Genomic DNA, 22,500 nt, shown 5'->3' with positions numbered 1-22,500 from the left:
AATAATAATCTTTTCTACTCTAGGCACAAGGCCCGAAATTTGGGGGGAGGGGGCCAGTCGATTAGATCGACCCTAGTGTACAACTGGTACTTAATTTATCGACCCGAAAGGTTGAAAGGCAAAGTCGACCTCGGCGGAGTTCGAACTCAGAACGTAAAGACAGACGACATACTGCTAAGGATTTCGCCCGGCGTGCAAACGTTTAATAATAATAATCCTTTCTACTATAGGCACACGACCTGAAATTCTTAGGGGAAGGGGACTAGTCAGTTACATCGACACCAGTACTCAACTGGTATTTATTTCATCGACCCCCGAAGGATGAAGGGCAAAGTCAACCTCGGCGGAATTTGAACCCAGGAGGTGAAGATGGACTAAATGCCGCTCAGTGTTTCGTCCGGCGTACTAAAAATTCTGCCAGCTCACCGCCTTGATGATGTCGATGATGATGATGATGACGATGAGGATGATGATGATGATGATAAAAATTAGTCTGCTGGCTGTGGGCAGCTGACACGTTCCACCATACCCAGCAAAATAATAATGATGATGATGATGAGAATGATGGTGATGATGGTGATGGTGATCTTATGCGCACAAGGCACGAAATTTTGGGGGAGAGGCTAGTCGGTTACATCAACCAAATTTCTCAACTGCTACTTCTTTTATCGACCTCCAAAAGGATAAAAGCAAAGTGGCTTAATTCTTGTTCATATGGATGTGTATATGTATGTATAACACTATATATATATATATATATATATATATATATATATATATATAATATATATATATATACACATACATACATGCATATATATATATATAATATATATATATAATATATACACACATGCATACACATAGAAGCATACATACATACATGCATACATACATACATACATACACACACACACACACACACACACACACACACACACATATATATATATATAGTCAATTCAAATAAATAAACAACTCAAATAAAAAAAGCGAAAGAAACGAACGTGAGGACGTGCACAAGAAATATATTATTTTTGACTCTCGGTTTGAGAGGAGAGAGTTTGAGGTTTCGAGCATAGCTCTTCGTCGGAAAGGAGAAAGGAAAACGTCCAAAGACGAAGAAATTGCCATCGGCACACGTATAGTCACATTGCTCTATGTATACTTATGTATGTGTATATTATATATAACTGTGCATGTGTGTGTGTGCGTGTGTGTGTGTGTGTATGTGTGTATGTGTGTGTGTGTAATGTGGCATATAATTAATATATGTCGGATTTGTCGTCCAGCATATATTCATTACTGTATCCCACTTTAATTTGTCCGGCAAATTAAGTAACACCTAACAACCTGCATTATTGTAAATCCATACTCCAACAGAATTTCATATGTCTAAATTAATAGTTTAGTCAAACAAGCAAAAATCGGCAAGACTTTGACTCTATCGCTTTAGAGAAACGTGTAAAACAGAGCGACGAGATTACTTTTATTACACGTCCATCGATTGGTCTTTGTTTAGACACACGTTATTACTGTTGTTTTTGTTGTTGTTGCTGCTGCTGCTGCTGTTGTCTTCTTGCTAGTGTTGTTCTTAATTTTAGTGTGGTGGTTGTTGCTGTTGTTGTTGTTGTTTTGATATTATTGCTGTTATCGACTGACTATGCTCAATGAGTGAACAAACAGGTTTATAGATCGACAGAGAATATACAATTGTGTTTGCGCTTGTGTGTGTGTGAGAGAGTGTGTGTGTGTGTGAGTGCGTGTGTATGTGTGTGTACATGTGTGTATGTGTGTGTATGCATACGTGCGTGTGTTGAGTATACCTGCATACACATACATATTCACACATATTACTCAAATATTTAACTCATACGTATTCATATATACATATGGTTATTATTTCTCCGTGAGCGTATGTGTGAGTTTGTGTGTGTGTGTGTGTTTGTATGTGTGTATATGTGACTGTGTATGTCAGTGTGTATGAAGAGAGTATATGATGGAAGCGTATATGTTTGCATCCATGATTATGGATGTGGAAGTTAGGAAAGCATTAGAAGGTGCACTTTATGAGACATTTCTTAAACTTATATGTATCTACAGATAGACAAACAGACAGACACACAGACAGACACACAGACAGACAGTCAGACAGACAGACAGTCAGACAGATAGATAGATAGAGAGAGAGAGAGAGATGGATGGATGGATGGATGGATGGATGAATGAATGGATGGATGAATGGATAGACAGACAGACAGAAAGACAAATAGACAGACAGACAGACAGACAGATAGATAGATAGATAGATAGATAGATAGATAGATAGATAGATAGATAGATAGATAGATAGATAGATGGACAGAGAGATGGATGGATAGATGGACAGAGAGATGCATGGATGGATGATGGACAGACAGATAGATAGATAGATAGATAGAGATAGATAGGTAGGTAGGTAGGTAGGTAGGTGGTAGGTAGGTAGGTAGGTATGTAGGTAGGTAGGTAGGTAGGTAGGTAGGTAGGTAGGTAGGTAGGTAGGTAGATAGATAGATAGAAGATAGATAGATAGATAGATAGATAGATAGATAGATAGATAGATAGATAGATAGATAGATGGATGGGTTGATAGGCAGAAATGTAGATTGAGATATACATATTACATACATACATACACCCATACACCCGTGTAACCGCAAGCGCGTTTGCATGTAAGTATACCTGCGCGAACGAATGTATATAACTAATGCATGCTATGCGGCTTCTTTCTTGAAAAGTGATTGAATGTGTTGGATAAGTAACGTGTTGCAAAGCAAGGTGGGACAGATTGAAGTTAATGAGCATCCAATCGTAAATCAGGGACGTGTAATAGCATGGGTTTATGAATGTGCATGGATGTGCATGTCCGTACGTGATCTTGTGTGTGTGTGTGTGTGTGTGTTGCGTGTGTATACATGGGTGATGCTTCATGTGTGATGCTTCACTCTGTATATGTATGTGTGTGTTGTGTGTTGTGTGTGTGCATGGAAAACGAGCAAATGTAATATAACGATGATTATGATTACGATAGCTAGATGGAGAGCGAACACGCACTGCTCTAGATTATCCATTTATCTCTCTCTCTCTCTCTCTCTCTCTCTCTCTCATACCCTATTTTTCTCTGTCTATCCGTTCCTATCTTTCTAAGACACACAACCATAAACACACACACACACGCATAAGTATGTATGTTCATATCTATCTATCTATCTATCTATCTATCTATCTATCTATCTTCTATCTATCTATCTATCTATCTATCTATCTATCTATCTATCTATCTATCAAACAAAGTATGCGTGTACAATATATATGTATGTGTATAAGGCGGCGAGCTGGCAGAATCGTTAGCACGCTGGGTCCGTCTTTACATTCTGAGTTCAAATTCTGCCGAGGTCGGCTTTGCCTTTCATTTTTTTCGAGGTCGACAAAATAAGTGCCAATTGAGCCAAAATACCTAGCCTTGTACCAAAATTTGAAACCAATAGGCGTGTGCACGCGTGTGTTGCATGTATGTATGTATGTATGTATGTATGTATGTATGCTCGCCATGATAGATTGCTAGCCACTACACATTCTTTATTTTCTCTCCTTGTTTCTTTCTGTATTCCTTTCTGTGGAAGACGTAAGCTCGAAATGTTAAAGACTTTTTCACTTCCCGAGCGTTATACTAATACATCTGTTTGTTGTCTACACCACCTGTCTTCGTCTTTTTTTGTGAATTCTCCCCCTATGTATGTAAGAATACGGTTGAAAGTTCCCTTTGCAACCATGTGGTCCGGAGTGGCTTTTTGGATGGATGTCATTTTCTAGAGTCCCGTGTGGATTAATGATTCGTAGGTAAAATATATTAGATGGAAGCTAATATGCAGAAGTCCCCCGCATGGTTTATGCCCGAAGATTGAAATAACAGTCTTATTACATATTGCATTATTTTGATTCTACCTATGAACTCCGTTAAGAATACACGTGTCTTTGGAATACTTCGCTGCTTACATGGTCATTCAATGAACATGTAAAGCAAAAAGATGAATTTCCATCGTCGAAACCGGCGAAGAACCATCCATCTATCCATACACACACATACACACACGCACATACACACACACACACACTCACACACACTCACACGCGCACACACATAACTATATGCATATATAAAGGAAAGGAGAGATATACAGACGTGTGTGCGCGTGAGCGCGTGTGTGTGCGCGAATATGTGTGTATAGATGCGTGTGTGTTTGCGCGTGTGTATACGTTATGCATGATACATAGATGGTCTCTATCTCTCTTCTCTCTCTCTCTCTCTCTCTCCTCTCTCTCTCTCTCTGTATATGTGTATGTCTGTGTGTGCGTGTGTGTGTATATATATATATATATAATATATACATAGGGAGAGAAAAAGGTACATAGAGAGGGGAGGAGGAGAGTGTGTTAGCTATTTAGATAAATACAAGTGTGTGTGTGAGTGTGTGTGAGTGAGTGTGTGTATGTGTGTGTGTGTGTGTGTGTGTGTGTGTGTGTACGTATGAATTTCTATATATGTATCAAAGTTAGTATGTTTTAAAATGGAAGACAAAAACATGGAAAAAGAAGAAATTTACCAAAATAAATAAATAATATATACGTATATACAAATATATAAATATATATATATATGTGTGTGTGTGTGTGTATGTATCTATGTATATATATGTGTGTGTATTATTTGTGTGTGTGTGTGTATACATACATATATGTATGTATATACACACGAAGGATGTTATAAATGTAAGAGAAACGAAAGCTCAAAAGAAAGTAACGCATCTTGGTATCGGACCGCAATTTTAAAGACACCGAGTAAGGTGGGAGCGGTATACAGTACACATAGAGATATATATTTATACACATAGTAAACAGAATATTGTATATAGTACATGGTTGGTGTCTTAGTTAAAGCTGGCTTTACCGTACTGGACCAAATGCAAAATTTTAACAATATTCCTTTACAGGAAAGGAAAAAAATTTTGGTGAGTACCCAGTGCAATGAACATTGTGCTTTTTTTAAAAATGTATTTATTTATTTATTTATTTTGTCGAGATAGAGAGAGAAAGTGAGTGAGGTGATTGAGTAAGTGAGTAAGTGAATGAGTGAGTGAGTGAGTGAGTGAGTGAATAAGTGAGAGTGAGTGAAAGATAGAAATAGAGAGAGAGAGAGAGGACAGGCAGACAGAAAGAGAAGAGAGAGAGAGAGAGAGAGAGAGAGAGAGAGAGAGAAGGCAGAAGATCAATATTTTAAACTGAACGAATGAAGAAAGTAAGAAATTGAGTGTGTGGTGATTATGTGATTTAGTGTGTAAATGAATGAAAATTGAAGGGATTTCTTTATTAAATGAATGAAAAATGAAGGAACAAACGAAACATGTTCGCAAAGAAAAAATAAGAATTTAACAATAAGATCTTAACCGGAAAAAAATGTTGGGAAGAGCCGGTTTTAAACAATATACACAGCACGAAATGTAAAATAATATTTGTTTGGAAGTTACGTACAAGGCATGAAATTTGTATGGGGACGGGTTTCATTAATTAAACTGACACCAAAGATTTTGACTGGCACTTTATCGTATCGGAAGGTTGAAAGATAAAATCGGTCTCAGTGGGGTTTGAACGCAGGACGTAAAGAGGTGTAAGGAAGAAAATATTATCGCAGGGAATTTCGTCCGACGCTCTCATAAATGCGTTTTATTGAAATATTAGAAGAGATGATATAGAAACATATAGGGTGTTGGGAGAGGAGAAAATGAGGGTGGTGGGTTGCAAAAAAAGGGAGAGTGAATTTGCAAAGGAACAATATAGAAGGGAAATAAAATTAAAAATTTTTAAATGTATGGTGAACGACAGTGGCGGGACGAGCGTTCGTCAGAGAAAACTAAAAGAAAAAGAAAAAAAAAGAAATGTGTAAAAGTGAAAAGAGAAGGGAGATAAGAAAGAGAGAAAAATGAAAATATATTTGAACAAGACGTCCAAGAATAGGTTGTTACTGTTGGTGTTGTTGTTACGGTTGTCGTTTTGTAAGCCCAGATCAAACCTGATTGAGCATATATATATATATATATATATATGGTCAAAAGAAATCTCGCCATGACCATCCCGTCATTTTATTTATCTAGTCATTTATTATCGATTTTGAAGTCATCATCATTTAACATACTACATCATCAAATATAAACATACATACATATATAGTTATATAATATATATATAATATATATATTATATATAATTATATATAATATATATATATAATATATATATATATACATATATATATATATACATATATATATATATATATATATATATAATGTAACATGGATACATACATATAAATATTATATATATACAATTATATGTCTATATGCATGTGTGTATATATATATATATTAATATATATACATATATATTTATATATATATATACATGTATATATTATATATATATTACATATATATATTATATATATATAAATATATATTTATCTATATCTATATACATATATATTTTATATATTATAATATATATTTATATATATCTATATACATATATACATATATATATATATATATATATATATATATATATATATACATACATGCATGCATATATGTGCAAACACACACATATATATATATACATATATTTTTATATACATATACATATATACATACATATATATTATATATATTATATATATATATATATATATACATATATACATGCATATATGTGCAAACACACACATATATATATAAGCATATGTGTGTGTATATATATATATATATATATATATATGTACTGTGTGCATATATATATGTGTGTTGAGAGGAGGGTTTGAATTCAGGGATATTTAACCGCTAAAAGCCAATGTTTTCTAATCTACCACGTAGAGACTCAACGTCCCTTGGTGTCATTCGTCTAAAGAATGCGTTAAGTGTTTGTTATGATGCGCAACCTGGAGGTGGCGGGGAGAGAGAGGAGTTGGCAGATTGTTAATAAGAAAAAAAGAAAGAAAGAAAGAAAGAAAGAAAGGAAGAAGTGAAGGAAGGAAAGAAAGAAAGAAGGAGCGGTTGAGGTAAATGATTGAGTCCGGAATGTCGCTCGGCTAGCGGAATAAAGGCAAAAAAAAAAAAGAAGAAAGAAGAGAGAAAAAGAAAAGTGAGAAAGAGAAAGTAAAAGAGAAACAAAAAGAAAGTAAGGAAGGTGCGTGTGTATGTGTGTATGTGTGCGTGTGTGCGCGTGTGTATGTGTGTGTGTGTGTGTGTGTATGTGCGTGGAGGGTGGAAGAAGGAAGGATGGAAGGCTGAAGGTAAACACAGTGATGAAATTATTGGAGATACTTCAATCTGGCTCCTGCTTTAAGATTCGGATTTAACGATGAACTGCAACGAGGAGGATGATGATGAAGAAGAGAGCGAAGAAGAGGTGAGACTTTCAGTTTTATTACTGAAACCGAAAGTAAATACTATAATGATATATCGCTTTAAAAATTATTATTAAGATCCAATCGGTTATTAGTGTGCGTGCGTTTGGGCGCTTGTGTAATGTGTTTTACCTGTGTGAGTGTGTGAGTGTGCGAGTCTCTCCTTGTAAACTTCAGTGTGTGTGTGTGTGTGTGTGTGCAGGTGTGATGACTTTGTTTCTGTAATCTGTTTGTGTGTATGTGTGCAGGTGTGATGACTTTGTTTCTGTAAATCTGTTTGTGTGTGTGTGTGTGTATGTGTGCAGGTGTGATGACTTTGTTTCTGTAATCTGTTTGTGTGTGTGTGTTGTTTAGTGTGTGTTGTTTAGTGTGTATGTGTGCAGGTGTGATGACTTTGTTTCTGTAATCTGTTTGTGTGTGTGTGTGTTGTTTAGTGTGTGTGTATGTGTGCAGGTGTGATGACTTTGTTTCTGTAATCTGTTTGTGTGTGTGTGTGTATGTGTGCAGGTGTGATGACTTTGTTTCTGTAAATCTGTTTGTGTGTGTGTGTTGTTTAGTGTGTATGTGTGCAGGTGTGATGACTTTGTATCTGTAATCTGTTTGTGTGTGTGTGTGATGTGTGCAGGTGTGATGATTTTGTTTCTGTAATCTGTTTGTGTGGTGTGTGTGTTATGTGTGCAGGTGTGATGACATTGTTTCTGTAATCTGTTTGTGTGTGTGGTGTGTTTAGTGTGTGTTGTGTGTTGTTTAGTGTGATGTGTGCAGGTGTGTGATGACTTTGTTTCTGTAATCTGTTTGTGTGTGTGTGTGTTGTTTAGTTGTGTGTGTTGTGGGTGCAGGTGTGATGACTTTGTTTCTGTAATCTGTTTGTGTGTGTGTGTGTGTATGTGTGCAGGTGTGATGACTTTGTTTCTGTAAATCTGTTTGTGTGTGTGTGTTGTTTAGTGTGTATATGTGCAGGTGTGATGACTTTGATCTGTAATCTGTTTGGTGTGTGTGTATGTGTGCAGGTGTGATGATTTTGTTTCTGTAATCTGTTTGTGTGTGTGTGTGTGTGGTGTGTGTGGTGTGTGTGTATGTGTGCAGGTTGATGCATTGTTTCTGTAATCTGTTTGTGTGTGTTGTGTGTTGTTTAGTGTGTGTTGTTTAGTGTGTATGTGTGCAAGATGTGATGATTTCTGTAATCTGTTTGTGTGTGTGTGTGGTGTTGTTTAGTGTGTATGTGTGCAGGTGTGATGACTTTGTTTCTGTAATCTGTTTGTGTGTGTGTATGTGTGTTGTTTAGTGTGTATGTGTGCAGGTATGATGACTTTGTTTCTGTAATCTGTTTGTGTGTGTGTGTGTGTGTGTGTATGTCTGCAGGTGTGATGACTTTGTTTCTGTAATCTGTTTGTGTGTGTTGTTTAGTGTGTATGTGTGCAGGTGTGATGACTTTGTTTCTGTAATCTGTTTGTGTGTGTGTGTATGTGTGTGTGTGTGTGTGTGTGTGTGTTGTTGTGTGTGTTTAAGTGCTGGTGTATTTGCATCCATGTAGCGGTTTGTTTACTTCACGCGTGTATATATTATTTATTTACAAAAGCAATTTCAATTTCATAAACAAACACACGCGTTTCACACACGCATATGCAGAAATACATAAGCGTACATATAAAAACCTTACTTATAAACACATGCACACTCAAATTCAGATGCACAAGTACACATACACACACACACACACACACATACATGCATGCATGTGCGCTTATAAACATACATAATAAAAATCCGTACATGTAATCACACACACACACACACACACAAACATACACACACGCAACAGAGGTAAACGCACACACACACACAGACACGCACGCATATATACATGTACACGCGGATACTCAAGCATACGCACGCACGCACGCATGTACACACATGCACTAGAAACGTCCCAGGTGCGCAAGCGCACAGACACGAAATCATGCACACAAACATGCACACACTCCCTTCACTGTTTCTTTAATGAACTTCTCTTCTTTTCACCCTCTGCCTGTCTGTCTGTCTGTCTGTCACTCACACACACACACACACACACACTCATTCACACACACAAACACGCGCGCGCACACACACACACACACTGATACACTTAATCTTAACTCTAAATCTTACTCAAGCCAATCGAGGAGGGAACTTCTCTACGCCATTGTCGTTCAGTGTGCTAGAAATAGCAGCTAAATCTCACTCAAATCACACTATCGTCTTGAAAAGGAAAGGGGAGAAAAAATGAACAAGCCAAGGACACATTGAACAATGTAATTCTATTACACACTAGCAGTGAAACAATCAGTCAAACAAGCAAGCAAACAGGACAGCCACGGCTGGAACTTTTTTGATCATAGGTTGACTCGATATCGGATATCTCAACAACTAGAACGGGGGTTCTCAACAATTTTTTTTACTTATGGGCCCCTTTGTTTACTATTTTATTCTGGTGGACCCCTATAGCCATTCGATACCCAATAGTCATATAGATACTTCTTTCAAAATTTCTAATTTGTTTTTCACACACTAACTTGTCTAAGTTAAACTATGCAAAATGCTGGAGCGAGAAACCTTATCGTTTCTTTCAATACATACCAATACATACTATCTAAAACAAAATTTTTTCAGAGGCCCTTAAAATACTATTGGGAACCCTCCAAATCCCTATTTTGCTGCGTGGACCCCCAAAATCTTATATGAACCCCCCCAGGGGCCATATGGACGCCGGCTGAGAACCACTGAACTAGTACAATTAAATCTCACTTTTTCTTACATTCCTTCTCTCTCCCCCTTTCTTTGTCTTTCTTTCTCTCTTTCTCTATGCCTATCTCCTACTGACCCTTTCTCGTACATGAAATATTGACGCACACTCAGCCAAAAATGTCATCAAAATCCCCCTTGACTCATACCCTTCCATCTTCAGAAAAAACCCCCCAAAAAACAGAGACAGAAAAGACGGGGGAAAACAAAAGAAAAAGAACAAAGAAATAAAGAACTCGGTAGATAATATAGTCCTGAATGACCTGCACATAGAAAAAAAGTGGGATGGTCATGGCTGGAAAGTCTTTTGATCATAGGCCTGCGTTATCAGGACTGAAGTCCGAAACAGCAACCGACAAAATCACCTTTGCACGTTGTTTCAAATAAATTTATACATTGTACAGTCTTTCAGACACCCTATTTGTATAAAGTGGCGTTAGCCCAGGTCAGCCCTATGCTGGTCGATGATCAGAGACTATAAAGTCATGGCCATCTCGTTACCCTCCCTCAACTGTTTTTTTTTTTCCTTTTTCCGTATATTAAGAATTATATTGTTCACAGTGCCTTTACTGATTTTAAGACTAGGGTAGTGATTACCAACGTGGGGCATACGCTCCACTGGTGGAGCCTGGGAAAATTGTGGTGGGGTGTGGTGCCCTAGTCGCCAAGTACAAAGTTCTCATTAAAATCATTCACAGTTTTTATTCTTAGTCAATAATGTACTTTCTTTTTTGTACTCTGTACTTAAAAGAGTTACCGGTAATTTTTTTTTTTTTGCATTAAAACATTGTGATAAAATATTGGTTTCAAATTTTGGTACAAGGCCAGCAATTTCAGGGGAGGGATAAAGTCGATTACATCGACCCCCACTGCTTGAGTAGTCCTTATTTCATCGACCCAGAGAGGGTGACGGGCAAAGTCAACCCCGGCGGCATTTGAACTCGGAACGTAAAGACGGACGAAATGATTGTGATAAAAGACAAAAAAAAAAAAAAGTTTTTTCCAACCACCGGTAGGGGCATATATTTTTCTGGAAAGTTATAGTGGGGCTTGGATGGAAAATAGGTTGGGAATCACTGCATTAAGGTGTGACTGTAGGGATTGTGCCTCGTTAGCTCGTATAATTAACTGTATAAAAGTACATACAGTCAGCTGTTAATCGCAAATAAGTATTGCTTGGTAACAGATACCAAGCTTTTGCTAATTGTTTTATGTGTCGTATGTAGTCGAGGCTCGGCCTTTCTATCCTTGACGTTGCACAATACCCGGGATGTGACGGCCAGAGGGAGCCGAGAGCTGCACCAACGTCCGGCTAATACTCATTACAGCTGAGAGAACTCGAGTAGTGTGAAACGAAGTAATTTACTCAAATACACAGTGCACGCAAGAATAGACCTTACGAATAGACCTTTCTATGGCGTATGTGTTCCCCCACCCCAGCTGGACGGGACGCCAGTCCATCGCAGCGTTACTCAAGAAACAAGAAGAAAGAGTGAGAGAAAGTTGGGACGAAAGAGTACAACAGGGGTCACCACCAGCCCCTGCTGGAGCCTCGTGGAGCTTTAGGTGTTTTCGCTCAATAAACACACACAACGCCCGGTCTGGGAATCGAAACCGCGATCCTCCGACCGCGAGTCCGCTGCACGAACCGATGGGCCATTGCGCCTCCACACACATACACACACATATATATGTGTGTGTGTGTGTATGTATGTATGTATGTATGTATGTATGTATGTATGCGTGTGTGTGCGTGTATATACACGCATATATGGACTACAACTACTACTGCTGCTACTACTACTACTACTACTACTACTACTACTACTACTACTACTACTACTGTCAATTATGACGATAAGTATTCCAGGTGGTCCGATCAACAGAACAGCCTGCTCGTGAAGTTAACGTGCAAGCGGTTGAGCACTCCACAAACACGTGTGCCCTTATCGTATCTTTCAGGAAAATTCAGAATGTGATAAGGCTGGCCCTTTGAATTATAGGTACTACTCATACCTTTGTGATGTATACACCCTCAATAATTGGCGGGATCAATACTTAGTAATTAAATTATATCTTAGCGAGAGTGAACCAACGAGGGTATATCTAAGTGGTTGTTTGAAATGCTGAAAGTAACTGCTACATATCTCTCAAACTCACACGCTACTGTTGCAGTTATATGGTGATCACGACTAGTAGTGCTTTCTTAATTGGTTTACTTGATCCAGGACTAACCTAGGGTTAAACAAAGTGCTTTGTCATCAGTAAACACTAACATCAATCACAGCACCGACAACGTCAATAACAATGTGTGAATGCAAATATAACAGAAGACGCATAAAAGTGAACAAATATTATAGGTAGAAAAACAGCTGAGCGGCTCTGTGACAGCAAAAGGATACATGTATATGTGTGTGTGCTGCGTGTGTGTGTGTGTGTGTATGTGTGTGATTTAGATTATACATAGATATTCATATTCATGCATACACACAAACACACACATGTATGTTTGTATGTATGTGTATATGTTATATATATATATATAATATATATAATATATATATATATATATATATATATATATATATATATATGTTAGAAAATACGCTAGCTACTTGATAAATTCTTATGAAGATTTTATATATTTATTATATATATATATATATATATATATATATATATATATATGCATGCTTTATATATATGTGTGTGTGTGTTATGCAAATTCACGTACTTACACATAACCTTACACGCAGAGATTTAAGTATAATTATCAATATATATATATATATATATATATCTATATATATATGTATGTCTGTGTGTGTTGTGTGTGTGTGTGTGTGTGTGTATTCATGTTTGAAGCTCCGATAAGGGTATAGAGTAATGCTCAAGCATTCAACTATGATTGCATTGCATCTTATACTAGAAACAGCTGTAAGCTAATGAACATCATAACAATTTTTTTATTCCTTCGTCATTTTAATTTCTTACACACACACACACACACACAAATTATGCGTATGTGTATGTAACTGCAAGGACGTGTTTGTATGCATCTGTGTATATGTATTTTTACCCTGTATATAACAGTGACCCTATAGCGAAATATAATATAAATAATATATAAATATATGCATATATACATATATATATATGTACATACCTACATATATTTGTATATATACATGCATATACAGGTACAGGAAATCAGAAAAACGTTGAACACAATGAGAAATGAAAACATAAAAACCAAAACATCGAAAACGAACTTTTTTTCGGAAAACCAAAAAAACCAACGTTTTTTTTATGTGTCCTGTGCCCATATATGCATGTATATATACATATATATGTAGGTATGTACATATATGTATGTATATATGCATATATGTTTATATTATTTATATTATTATATGATCGAACGCCACGCATCCTTTTCCAAGTAAGTTATATATATATATATATATATATTATATATATATATATATGTGTGTGTGTGTGTACTCCAGCATGGTCGCAGTTTGAAACTGAAACAAGTAAAAGATAAGAGATGAAAGTTATATATATATATATATATATATATATATATATATATATATATATATATATATATGTATGTATGTATGTTATAACACACACTCTCTCAAATGTCCTGCGTATATAAGTTGTTTTCCGGTTGTTCGACGGTTTTAGTACAGACTAACAGATTGCAGTCTGAAAATCTTTGCTGCAGCAATTACATTAAGTGAAATGACGCCACTGCGAGAGCGTTTTGTGCCGTAGAGTTGTCTCGCAACGAATACGAAAAGATTTTACACCAAATGCGCATACACACACACACTCAAACACACAAATACGCACTTACGCAAGTATCCGGAGAAGCCATACATGTGAGACTTGAAATCACAGTAAACTCCCATAAAATTGGCTTTATTCACCAATGGTAAAATATTTATTACTAGCTATTACACAAGAAGACGGATATTTTGTTCAGGAAACGCACATGGCTACATATACGTAAGCGCGCGCAGGCGTGTGTACGTACATATACTTATTCTATATACACAAAAATATTCGTACACATAGACAGGGAGATAGATATATTTCTTTACTACCCACAAGGGGCTAAACACAGAGGGGACAAACAAGGACAGACAAACGGATTAAGTCGATTATATCGACCCCAATGCGTAACTGGTACTTAATTTATCGACCCCGAAAGGATGAAAGGCAAAGTCGACCTCGGCGGAATTTGAACTCGGAACGTAACGACAGACAGGTAGATAGATAGATAGATAGATAGATAGATAGATAGATAGATAGATAGATAGATAGATAGATGATAGATAGATAGATAGATAGACAGATAGATGGATGGATAGATAGATAGAAAGAGAGAGAGAGGCAAGTTCACAGGCTTGACTATTTTTCTCTACGCAATTCAGAGAAACGTGTTGAAAGAATAACATACCGTAAATCCTCGAGTATAGTCTGCCCTTGAGTATAATACGCAGGGGATTTTTTGGGGGCTGTACCTCTGAAAAGCCTAAACCTTGTGTATAATACGCACCCCTTCTCTAACTTGAGTCAAGGAGGTCTATATAACGTCCTTGGTTTGTAAAAATGTATACGGTAACGTCCTTTATTATTATTGTACATATAACATAATGCAAACGTGTAGCTTTTTTGTGCAGGCTTAGCTTAAATTATTTTCGCGCCCGACATCAGAAAATGCGTCTGAACAAATATTGCCGGACAGCAAATAGAGACACGGACATTGCTTAGAAAATAATTTTCATTTCTAACCTCGTATATAGTACGCACTAGGGATTTTGACCTTTAAATTATGGGGGGAAAATGCGGATTATACTCGAGGATTTACGGGGTTCAAACAAACGATACTGTAATATGTGTGTGTGTATGTGTGTGTGTGTGTGTGTGTGTCTGCAGCCTAGTGGTTCAGCAAAAGAGACCGATAACATAAGTACTAGGTTTACAAAAAATAGTTCCTGGGGTCGATTTGTTCAACTAAAAGCTCTTCAAAGCGGTGCTCCAGCATGGTCGCAGCCAAGTAAAAGCTAAAGATAAAAGAATATATATATATATATAATATATATATATATATATATAATATATATATATACATATATATCTGTGAGTGTGTGTATATGCGAGTGCATGTATGTGTTACGCGTATTTATAGACACAAGCGTACATACTCGTACATAAATTTAAGAAACATTTCTTAATGAAATCTCTAAATTCAGTCACAATATCTGAAGAAAAATTTGCTTAAATAAAGAATCATTGAAAATATAAAAAATATTTTAAAGGGGTATTTTATGTCATTCATAATTGATAATCTAAAACATCTTTGTTTTCTTTTTTTGATATGTTTCAAAAAAAAAAAAAAGATTACACATGCGCGTATAAACAAATATATTTTTTACTGTACTTGTTCCAGTCATTGTAATGCGGCCATGTTGGGGCACCGGCTTGAAGGTTTAGTCGACCAAATCGACCGCTGCACTTATTTTGCTTGGGTTTTTTTCTTGTATTCTTTTGGGGTGGTGGTGGGTTTGAGCTTGTTGGTTTCTTTTTCCGAATCGTTAAGTTACGAAGACGTAAACAAACCAACACCAGTTGTCAACTGGTGTTGGTTGAAGAACGCAGACAAAAAAGGTATACACACATATATGTCTACACACACACAGACACACATACACTTACACACAAACGCACACTTACACACATACGCGTATTTGTGTCTGTGTGTGTGTGTGTATGTGTATATACATGTGTGTGCATGTATATATATGTATATATATATATGTATATATGTATATATATATATATGTGTGTGTGTGTGTGTATATATATGTATATACATATATATATATATATGAGTGTACAATTTATACCAAAGATCCAGGGGAATAATTACAAGGAAGTTAAATGTTGCTTAAGTGTCCTGGGAAAATATGATCACACTTGTGTGTGATTTGATTCCGAGATAAAGTAAGTCGTATTTAGCAGAAAATAGGAAAAAATTGAAAAAGGAGACTCATATCTTTAAAAATGTCTATTTGATGAGTGCTGTTCATAACTTTCCTGATGAGATTGATGCATAGCTGACCATAATTTTTCCTGTCGGGCGTATTTTGAATGCATCCATCGAAACATATGTAGAAGATATGAAGATATAAATGTTTTAATAACATCCTAAGCGTTTGTCTCCATTCTCAATTTTTCCTATATATATATATATCATATCATATATATATATATATATATATATATATGAAACTGATAAGAATATATAATAGACCTTGATCTTAGCCACAAGACTGATATATATATGGACTGTGCATCTGCCGTCTCGCCCCGCACCCGCCTCGCACCCGCCCCGCCGTCACCCGTCTCCGGTTTCCCCTCACCTACCACCCCACCTCCCTACATTTCCAACGCACCATTCTCCGAGCCTTCCGGCGACTCTAACCTGACCCCTCCACTTCGCACATCTTCCCTAACCAACCCCTGCCTCCTTCAAATGAGCCAACAACCTACAAAATCTCTTGGTCCACAGATTCTTCCCTAACTCAACCTCCCAACTCGGCCCGTTACCTTGCTGCCGTCCACGCTGCCGCACATCATAGACCCTATCATATCACTGACTCCTTCACCTGCACTTGTAGCAACGTCATCTACTGCATCTCCTGCTCTCTCTGTCCTTCGCTATACATCGGTCAAACAGGACGCCGCTTGACTGACCAGCAGTCGCCCATGCATACGGGGCTCCCTTCTCCACGCCACCAGTGTTATCCAAGGGAAAGGCAATGCCGATACAGCTTGGCACCTGTGACATCACAACTCATTTCATCAGCTGAGTGAACTGGAGCAACGTGAAATAACACAACACGCAACCCGGTCCGGGATTGGAACTCACAACCTCACGATCGTAAGCCTGACGCTCTAACCACTGAGCCATGCGCCTTCACATACATACATACATACATACATACATACATACATACATACATACACACACACACACACATACATACATATACATACATACATACATACATACATACACACACGCGCGCGCGCATATAAACTACATACACACAAGTTTATATATACTTATATATAATAAATAAATAGATAAATGTAAATCAATGCATATGTGTAAACATATATATCAAAATAATACACATACATACACGCATACACAAGAACCAATATGAAATGTGTGTGTGTGTTTGTGTGTATGTATGTGTGTCTTTAAGAGAAAGAGGAACGAGTGTGAGAGAAAGAGGAGAGTAAGAGAGAAAGAGGAGAGTAAGAGAAAGTGAGTGATAGACAAGTTTAAAAAAATGTTCATTGGCATATTCAGACAATTTCATTTAAAATTTATAATAAACAGAAACCTAAAAATAGTTGTTTTTCTAGACATAACTTGAAAACGAAACACAAATAACGTATACTCATAATGTAAGCTGAACTGAAAAACTATATAGATTAACGAGCGTTCTAAATACCCAAGTACAGATACAATGCGTATCATCAACAATATCAACATACTTATTTCTTAACCTATTATCAAACTAATTTATATTTATTAAAGCTGCCTTTTATTATAACCGGAAATTTCGAAGAGGCAACTAAAGTATACATCACTACCACCACCACCACTATCACCACGACAGTCGATACACACGAACAAGGTCAACTAAACAACGAGAGGAAAATGTATTGGTTCAGTTTAGATTATAATGTGGAGGCGCGTGGCTTAGTGGTTAGGGTGTCAGCATCATGATCGTAAGATTGTGGTTTCGATTCCTGGACCGGGCGACGAGTTGTGTTCTTGAGCAAAACACTTCATTTCACGATGCTCCAGTCTACTCAGCTGGCACAACTGAGTAACGCTGCGATGGACTGGCGTCCCGTCCAGCTGGGGAACACATACGCCATTGAAACCGGGAAACCGGGCCCATGAGCCTGGCTAGGCTTTAAAAGGGCGCATTTATTATTTTTTTATTTAGATTATAATATAAGGTTGTCTACAAGTATATGTAGGTTCTTCTTAACCTTGATATGTACACACCTCCTGACGTTATATAGATACTATAAAACCTTTTATAGAAAGTATGTTAAGGTTAGCTATAGCTGTTTGAATAATATAGCGACTTGGGTTTTAAAACACAACAAAATAGCCAGTATCAATATACAACTACCGCAACACGAATTTCACTATGGAAATGCAGCTAATTTTCCTTCAGCAATAAATATTTGTTCAAAGAACAGGTGTAGAGAGCTAGTTTCTAAAATGGCACGGAAAAAGTATATATATTGGGCATAACGAAAATTAACTAAATTTTCCTCATACAGCATATCCACTCGTTTAGAAACAGGAATAAATGCAATGTCACATCTTTGTCAAAGTACTTTTGTCAATTTAAGGGTCTCGGAACAAAGAATCCGACAATGAAGCTCAGCATGACCGCTCAAACCATATCAGAGGAGCGGTAATTATTGCAGTTTCTATGCAGGTGACTTTGTTAGCTCCCATGCTAAACTGAAAAGAAAAAGCACTTTCGTTTGTATAGAACACTAAATTTAAATACCCGAAATCGGTTAAAGACCCGAAATCCCGGTCCTGCAACCAGGTCGCCCGATATCCATCGTTAAGCTTATTCGGTAAACCTTTGTATACACCTTAGCATACCTCGTTTCATTTCACTTATTCTATTATTTCTGCTCTATTCTTAACTATATTCGTATTTTCCTTCACAACCATCAAGTGGATAGAATATGCAAGAGCAGATCTTTTACATGCAAAATCAATTTTGTATGAGCGAACCACTTATATGAAAATAATGTGGAGATAGACTCCCCGCCTACTTTATGATTTAACAACACAAGTTCTGACAAAGGAGGTACAGTAGAAAATAGTGCAGGAATTGAACTTGTGAACCAGCTTATGTTCCAGTTATTTCCTCCATAGAATCTGATAGTGCAAGTGCAACTAACACCTATAATGTACCTTCACTTTACTTCATACGCTCCCATTCGACAAGAACAATATCTAATCTACAGCGGGACTTGGTCTTCACTTCCATATATCCCCCAAACCCATTATGCCCACGTATCGGTTGTCATAACCTGCCTTTCTTTGAAATACTCTTTTATATTTCCATAAAGTGCCTCGATCTTGTGGAATGGGATGCATTGGTCTGAATGAGTGTAGACTTCTTACCACTGATCTTATATTTATTATCAATTCAGTTTTCGTGTCTGTCCTCACTTATGGTCATAAAGGTTGGATAATGACCAAGAGTACGACGACCAATACACGCGGCCTAAATTAGGTTCTTCAGGAGGTTCTCTGAAGTAACGTTACTCGACAGGAGCCGTTGCCTTTTCCGCATTGAGAGACACAACTTGCTGAAGACCTTGAGGTAGATCAAGAACAAAATTGTTGGACAATATTCAGTCTCGGTTGGTTATGCTTGGGAATCCATCAGGAATGATTAATGACGGTTTGTTTCTGTGGAGGATGTGCCTGCAAACTCTGCACCACGGCCCTCCTTGGAATAATAGGCGACAAAAATGGACGGTTGGATAGACGGTGATTTGATGTTTGGCAAATTCTACCAGCAGCTAACCGGCAAAGTTTTCTGTATTATTTAACCATAAAGGCTCCATCTCACAAATCATGCGGATTTAAATATGCATGTATTCAAAGATTTAAAGATTTCAGCTCTCGCATTATCACTCCAATTTTCGGTTAATACACTTCACTTGTTTAGTGATATAACTGCTTCACTGAGCTTTCATCGCTATGATCTTAATTTTCACCTAGATATCCATGTCAGAGTTTATACCCTGAACATTCAGATTCTCATGAGTAAATACTACGAATTATTGACGCTTGGATATTATTCTCTAATACGTAACATTAAGCTAAGCTCTTGTCACCTTCCTATTCACTTATCCCCATCTACCTCTGTCACCATGTGTTTCATTCAAACATTTCCCATGTATTAACTCACGCTTTCTTCATCTATATTCACTTCATCCTACTTTCTGTATGATTCGATAGCATGTGTAGCAACGTGCGTGCATACACGCATGAGCTGTGTGCATGTGTGTGTGCATGTGTGTGTGTGTGTATGCGTGTTGTATAGGTGAATAAACAAATGCGTAGGTGCATGTTTGGATTTATGTAATTATGTATGTTGGTGGATGTTTAGCTATCTATCTTTCTATCTGTCTATCTATCTATCTATCTATCTATCTATCTATCTATCTATCTATCTATCTATCTATCTATCTATCTATCTATCTATCTACATACATACATACATACTTACATACTTACATAGACAGATAAATTGATAGATAGATAGACAGATATATATATTTGTCTATTTATCTATTTGTCTGTCTGTCTATCTATCTGTCTATGTATGTATGTATGTATGTATGTATGTATGTATCTATCTATCTATCTGTCTTTCTATCCGTCTGTCTGTTGACCTGTCTGTATATATATATATATATATATATATATATATATAGTTGGAATTTACAAAAAATAAACAAAAGACGAAGACGGGTGTGTAACCAACAAACAGATGCAATAAGTTTAACGCTCGGGAAGTGAAAAAATCTTTTACAGAAAGGAACACACAAATAAACAGGGAGAGAAAAAAAAATTGTGTTTAACGATCAATTATGGCGAATGCCGGACTGAGTGGTGAGACAGGAGAGCTAGGATGACGGGGAGATCCCAAAACGAAGGTGCGCGTGCGTGTGTATGTGAGAGTGTGTATGTGTGTGTGGACAGGGGCTGGTGACCTTGACGTGTGCGTGTGTGCATGTGTAGGTGTATGAATGATGGGGTGGGGTTGTATAGGGATGGTGGGGTTGGAATGTGAAGGGCTGGGGTAACGATGGAGGGGTGACTTTGAAGGGAGAGGGTGGAATGGAGGAAGTGGGTAGGAGTGAGGAGAGTAAATAGGTCAGAGCGAGAGAGGAGAAGTGGTGGGAGTGAAGGTGGGAAGTGGGTGTGAGAGGAAGAGAGGAGAGAGTAGGGGGTTAGGTGAAAATGGGAGGAGATTTTGAGCCCATGTTGTGCAAAGGAGCGAAGAGAGAAGATAAACTCTTGTTCACGGCGAAGACGGTAGTCCGGATGGCCCCTGTACGAGGACAATCTGAACACAGATAGATGTTGTAAAATATACGTGTGTATATCGATACAAATTCTTTTCTTCTCTCCATACACACGCAAGCATGTATCTGACTCATACACTGTTCACTTTCCAGACATTTGTACTGAGCACTGTATACAATAATTTCATCATTATTATTATTATTTTAAATATATTTTTGGTTAGCCATTTATTTCTTTTAACTAGAATCGATTTTTTGTTACCTCCCTTTCTAATGGAACTCTGTGAGTTATTCTTCTTTCACACTATAAATATCTGCCGGCTAGATTTATCAACTGACTTCATGTCACAGTAACGCGACACCCATTTAACCAATTAATTGTGTTTTCCTTCTCCTCACAGTATTCTGCATGTTTTATTCGTAATTTTATTGCTGACTTTTATGAAAGCCTTCCGAAGACTATTAAACTTACGTTGAAACTTCAAACAATAGCTAATTGCTAAGCTATTACATTAGATGCACACATACAGACACGTACATAGACATACACACACACACACATACACAAACACTCGCACACACACGCACACACACACACGCTCGTACATACATGTGTGTGTACGCGCCTGCATATAAGTGTGCGTTAATAAATATTTATGCACAGCATGGGATTTATTAAAAATCCAAGTTCAATTTTCAACTACTTGAAATACAGTATTCTAAACCTTGTACTATGCAAGTTTAAACCGATGTTATCACTTATTAATCTCGTTATATATGTTATCACTTATTAATAATCATTTTACTATAGCCAGTAAAAATAACGACGATTGCCCTGACGTGATTCACGGTTCTATGATTGCTCATCTAAGACACTTACCTTTACAATGAGAACCGATGTCAAGTCGCTATATAAATCAAATATAAACCAGAACTTTGCTCTAATGCCGATACTAATTGGTATACTCTGCTTTCATCGGTAGCGTGATTAAATAATTAATACAGAATTATGGTCAACAACGGCGCGTGTTATAAAACCT

At 37.1% G+C, this 22,500-nt stretch overlaps 1 protein-coding gene across 2 annotated transcripts in view; it reads left to right on the top strand.

Moving 5' to 3' along the window:
- LOC115216392 (small conductance calcium-activated potassium channel protein 2-like) overlaps positions 1-22,500 on the top strand; it is a 307,457-nt gene that overhangs the window by 75,895 nt on the left and 209,062 nt on the right. The window contains exon 1 of one of the 2 annotated variants that reach the window (XM_036507184.1): positions 6,924-7,495. The exons of the other annotated variant lie outside the window; for it this stretch is intronic. Coding sequence (XP_036363077.1) covers positions 7,453-7,495 — 43 coding nt within the window. The 5' untranslated portion in view covers positions 6,924-7,452. Of the gene's footprint in view, positions 1-6,923; positions 7,496-22,500 lie in introns of those variants that run through there. 2 annotated transcript variants of the gene reach the window in all.

This window comes from Octopus sinensis, linkage group LG1, assembly GCF_006345805.1.
Source record: "Octopus sinensis linkage group LG1, ASM634580v1, whole genome shotgun sequence".
NCBI lineage: Eukaryota > Metazoa > Mollusca > Cephalopoda > Octopoda > Octopodidae > Octopus > Octopus sinensis.
Note: the sequence above shows the minus strand (reverse complement) of the source record. Positions and strands in the feature narration are given on the sequence as shown.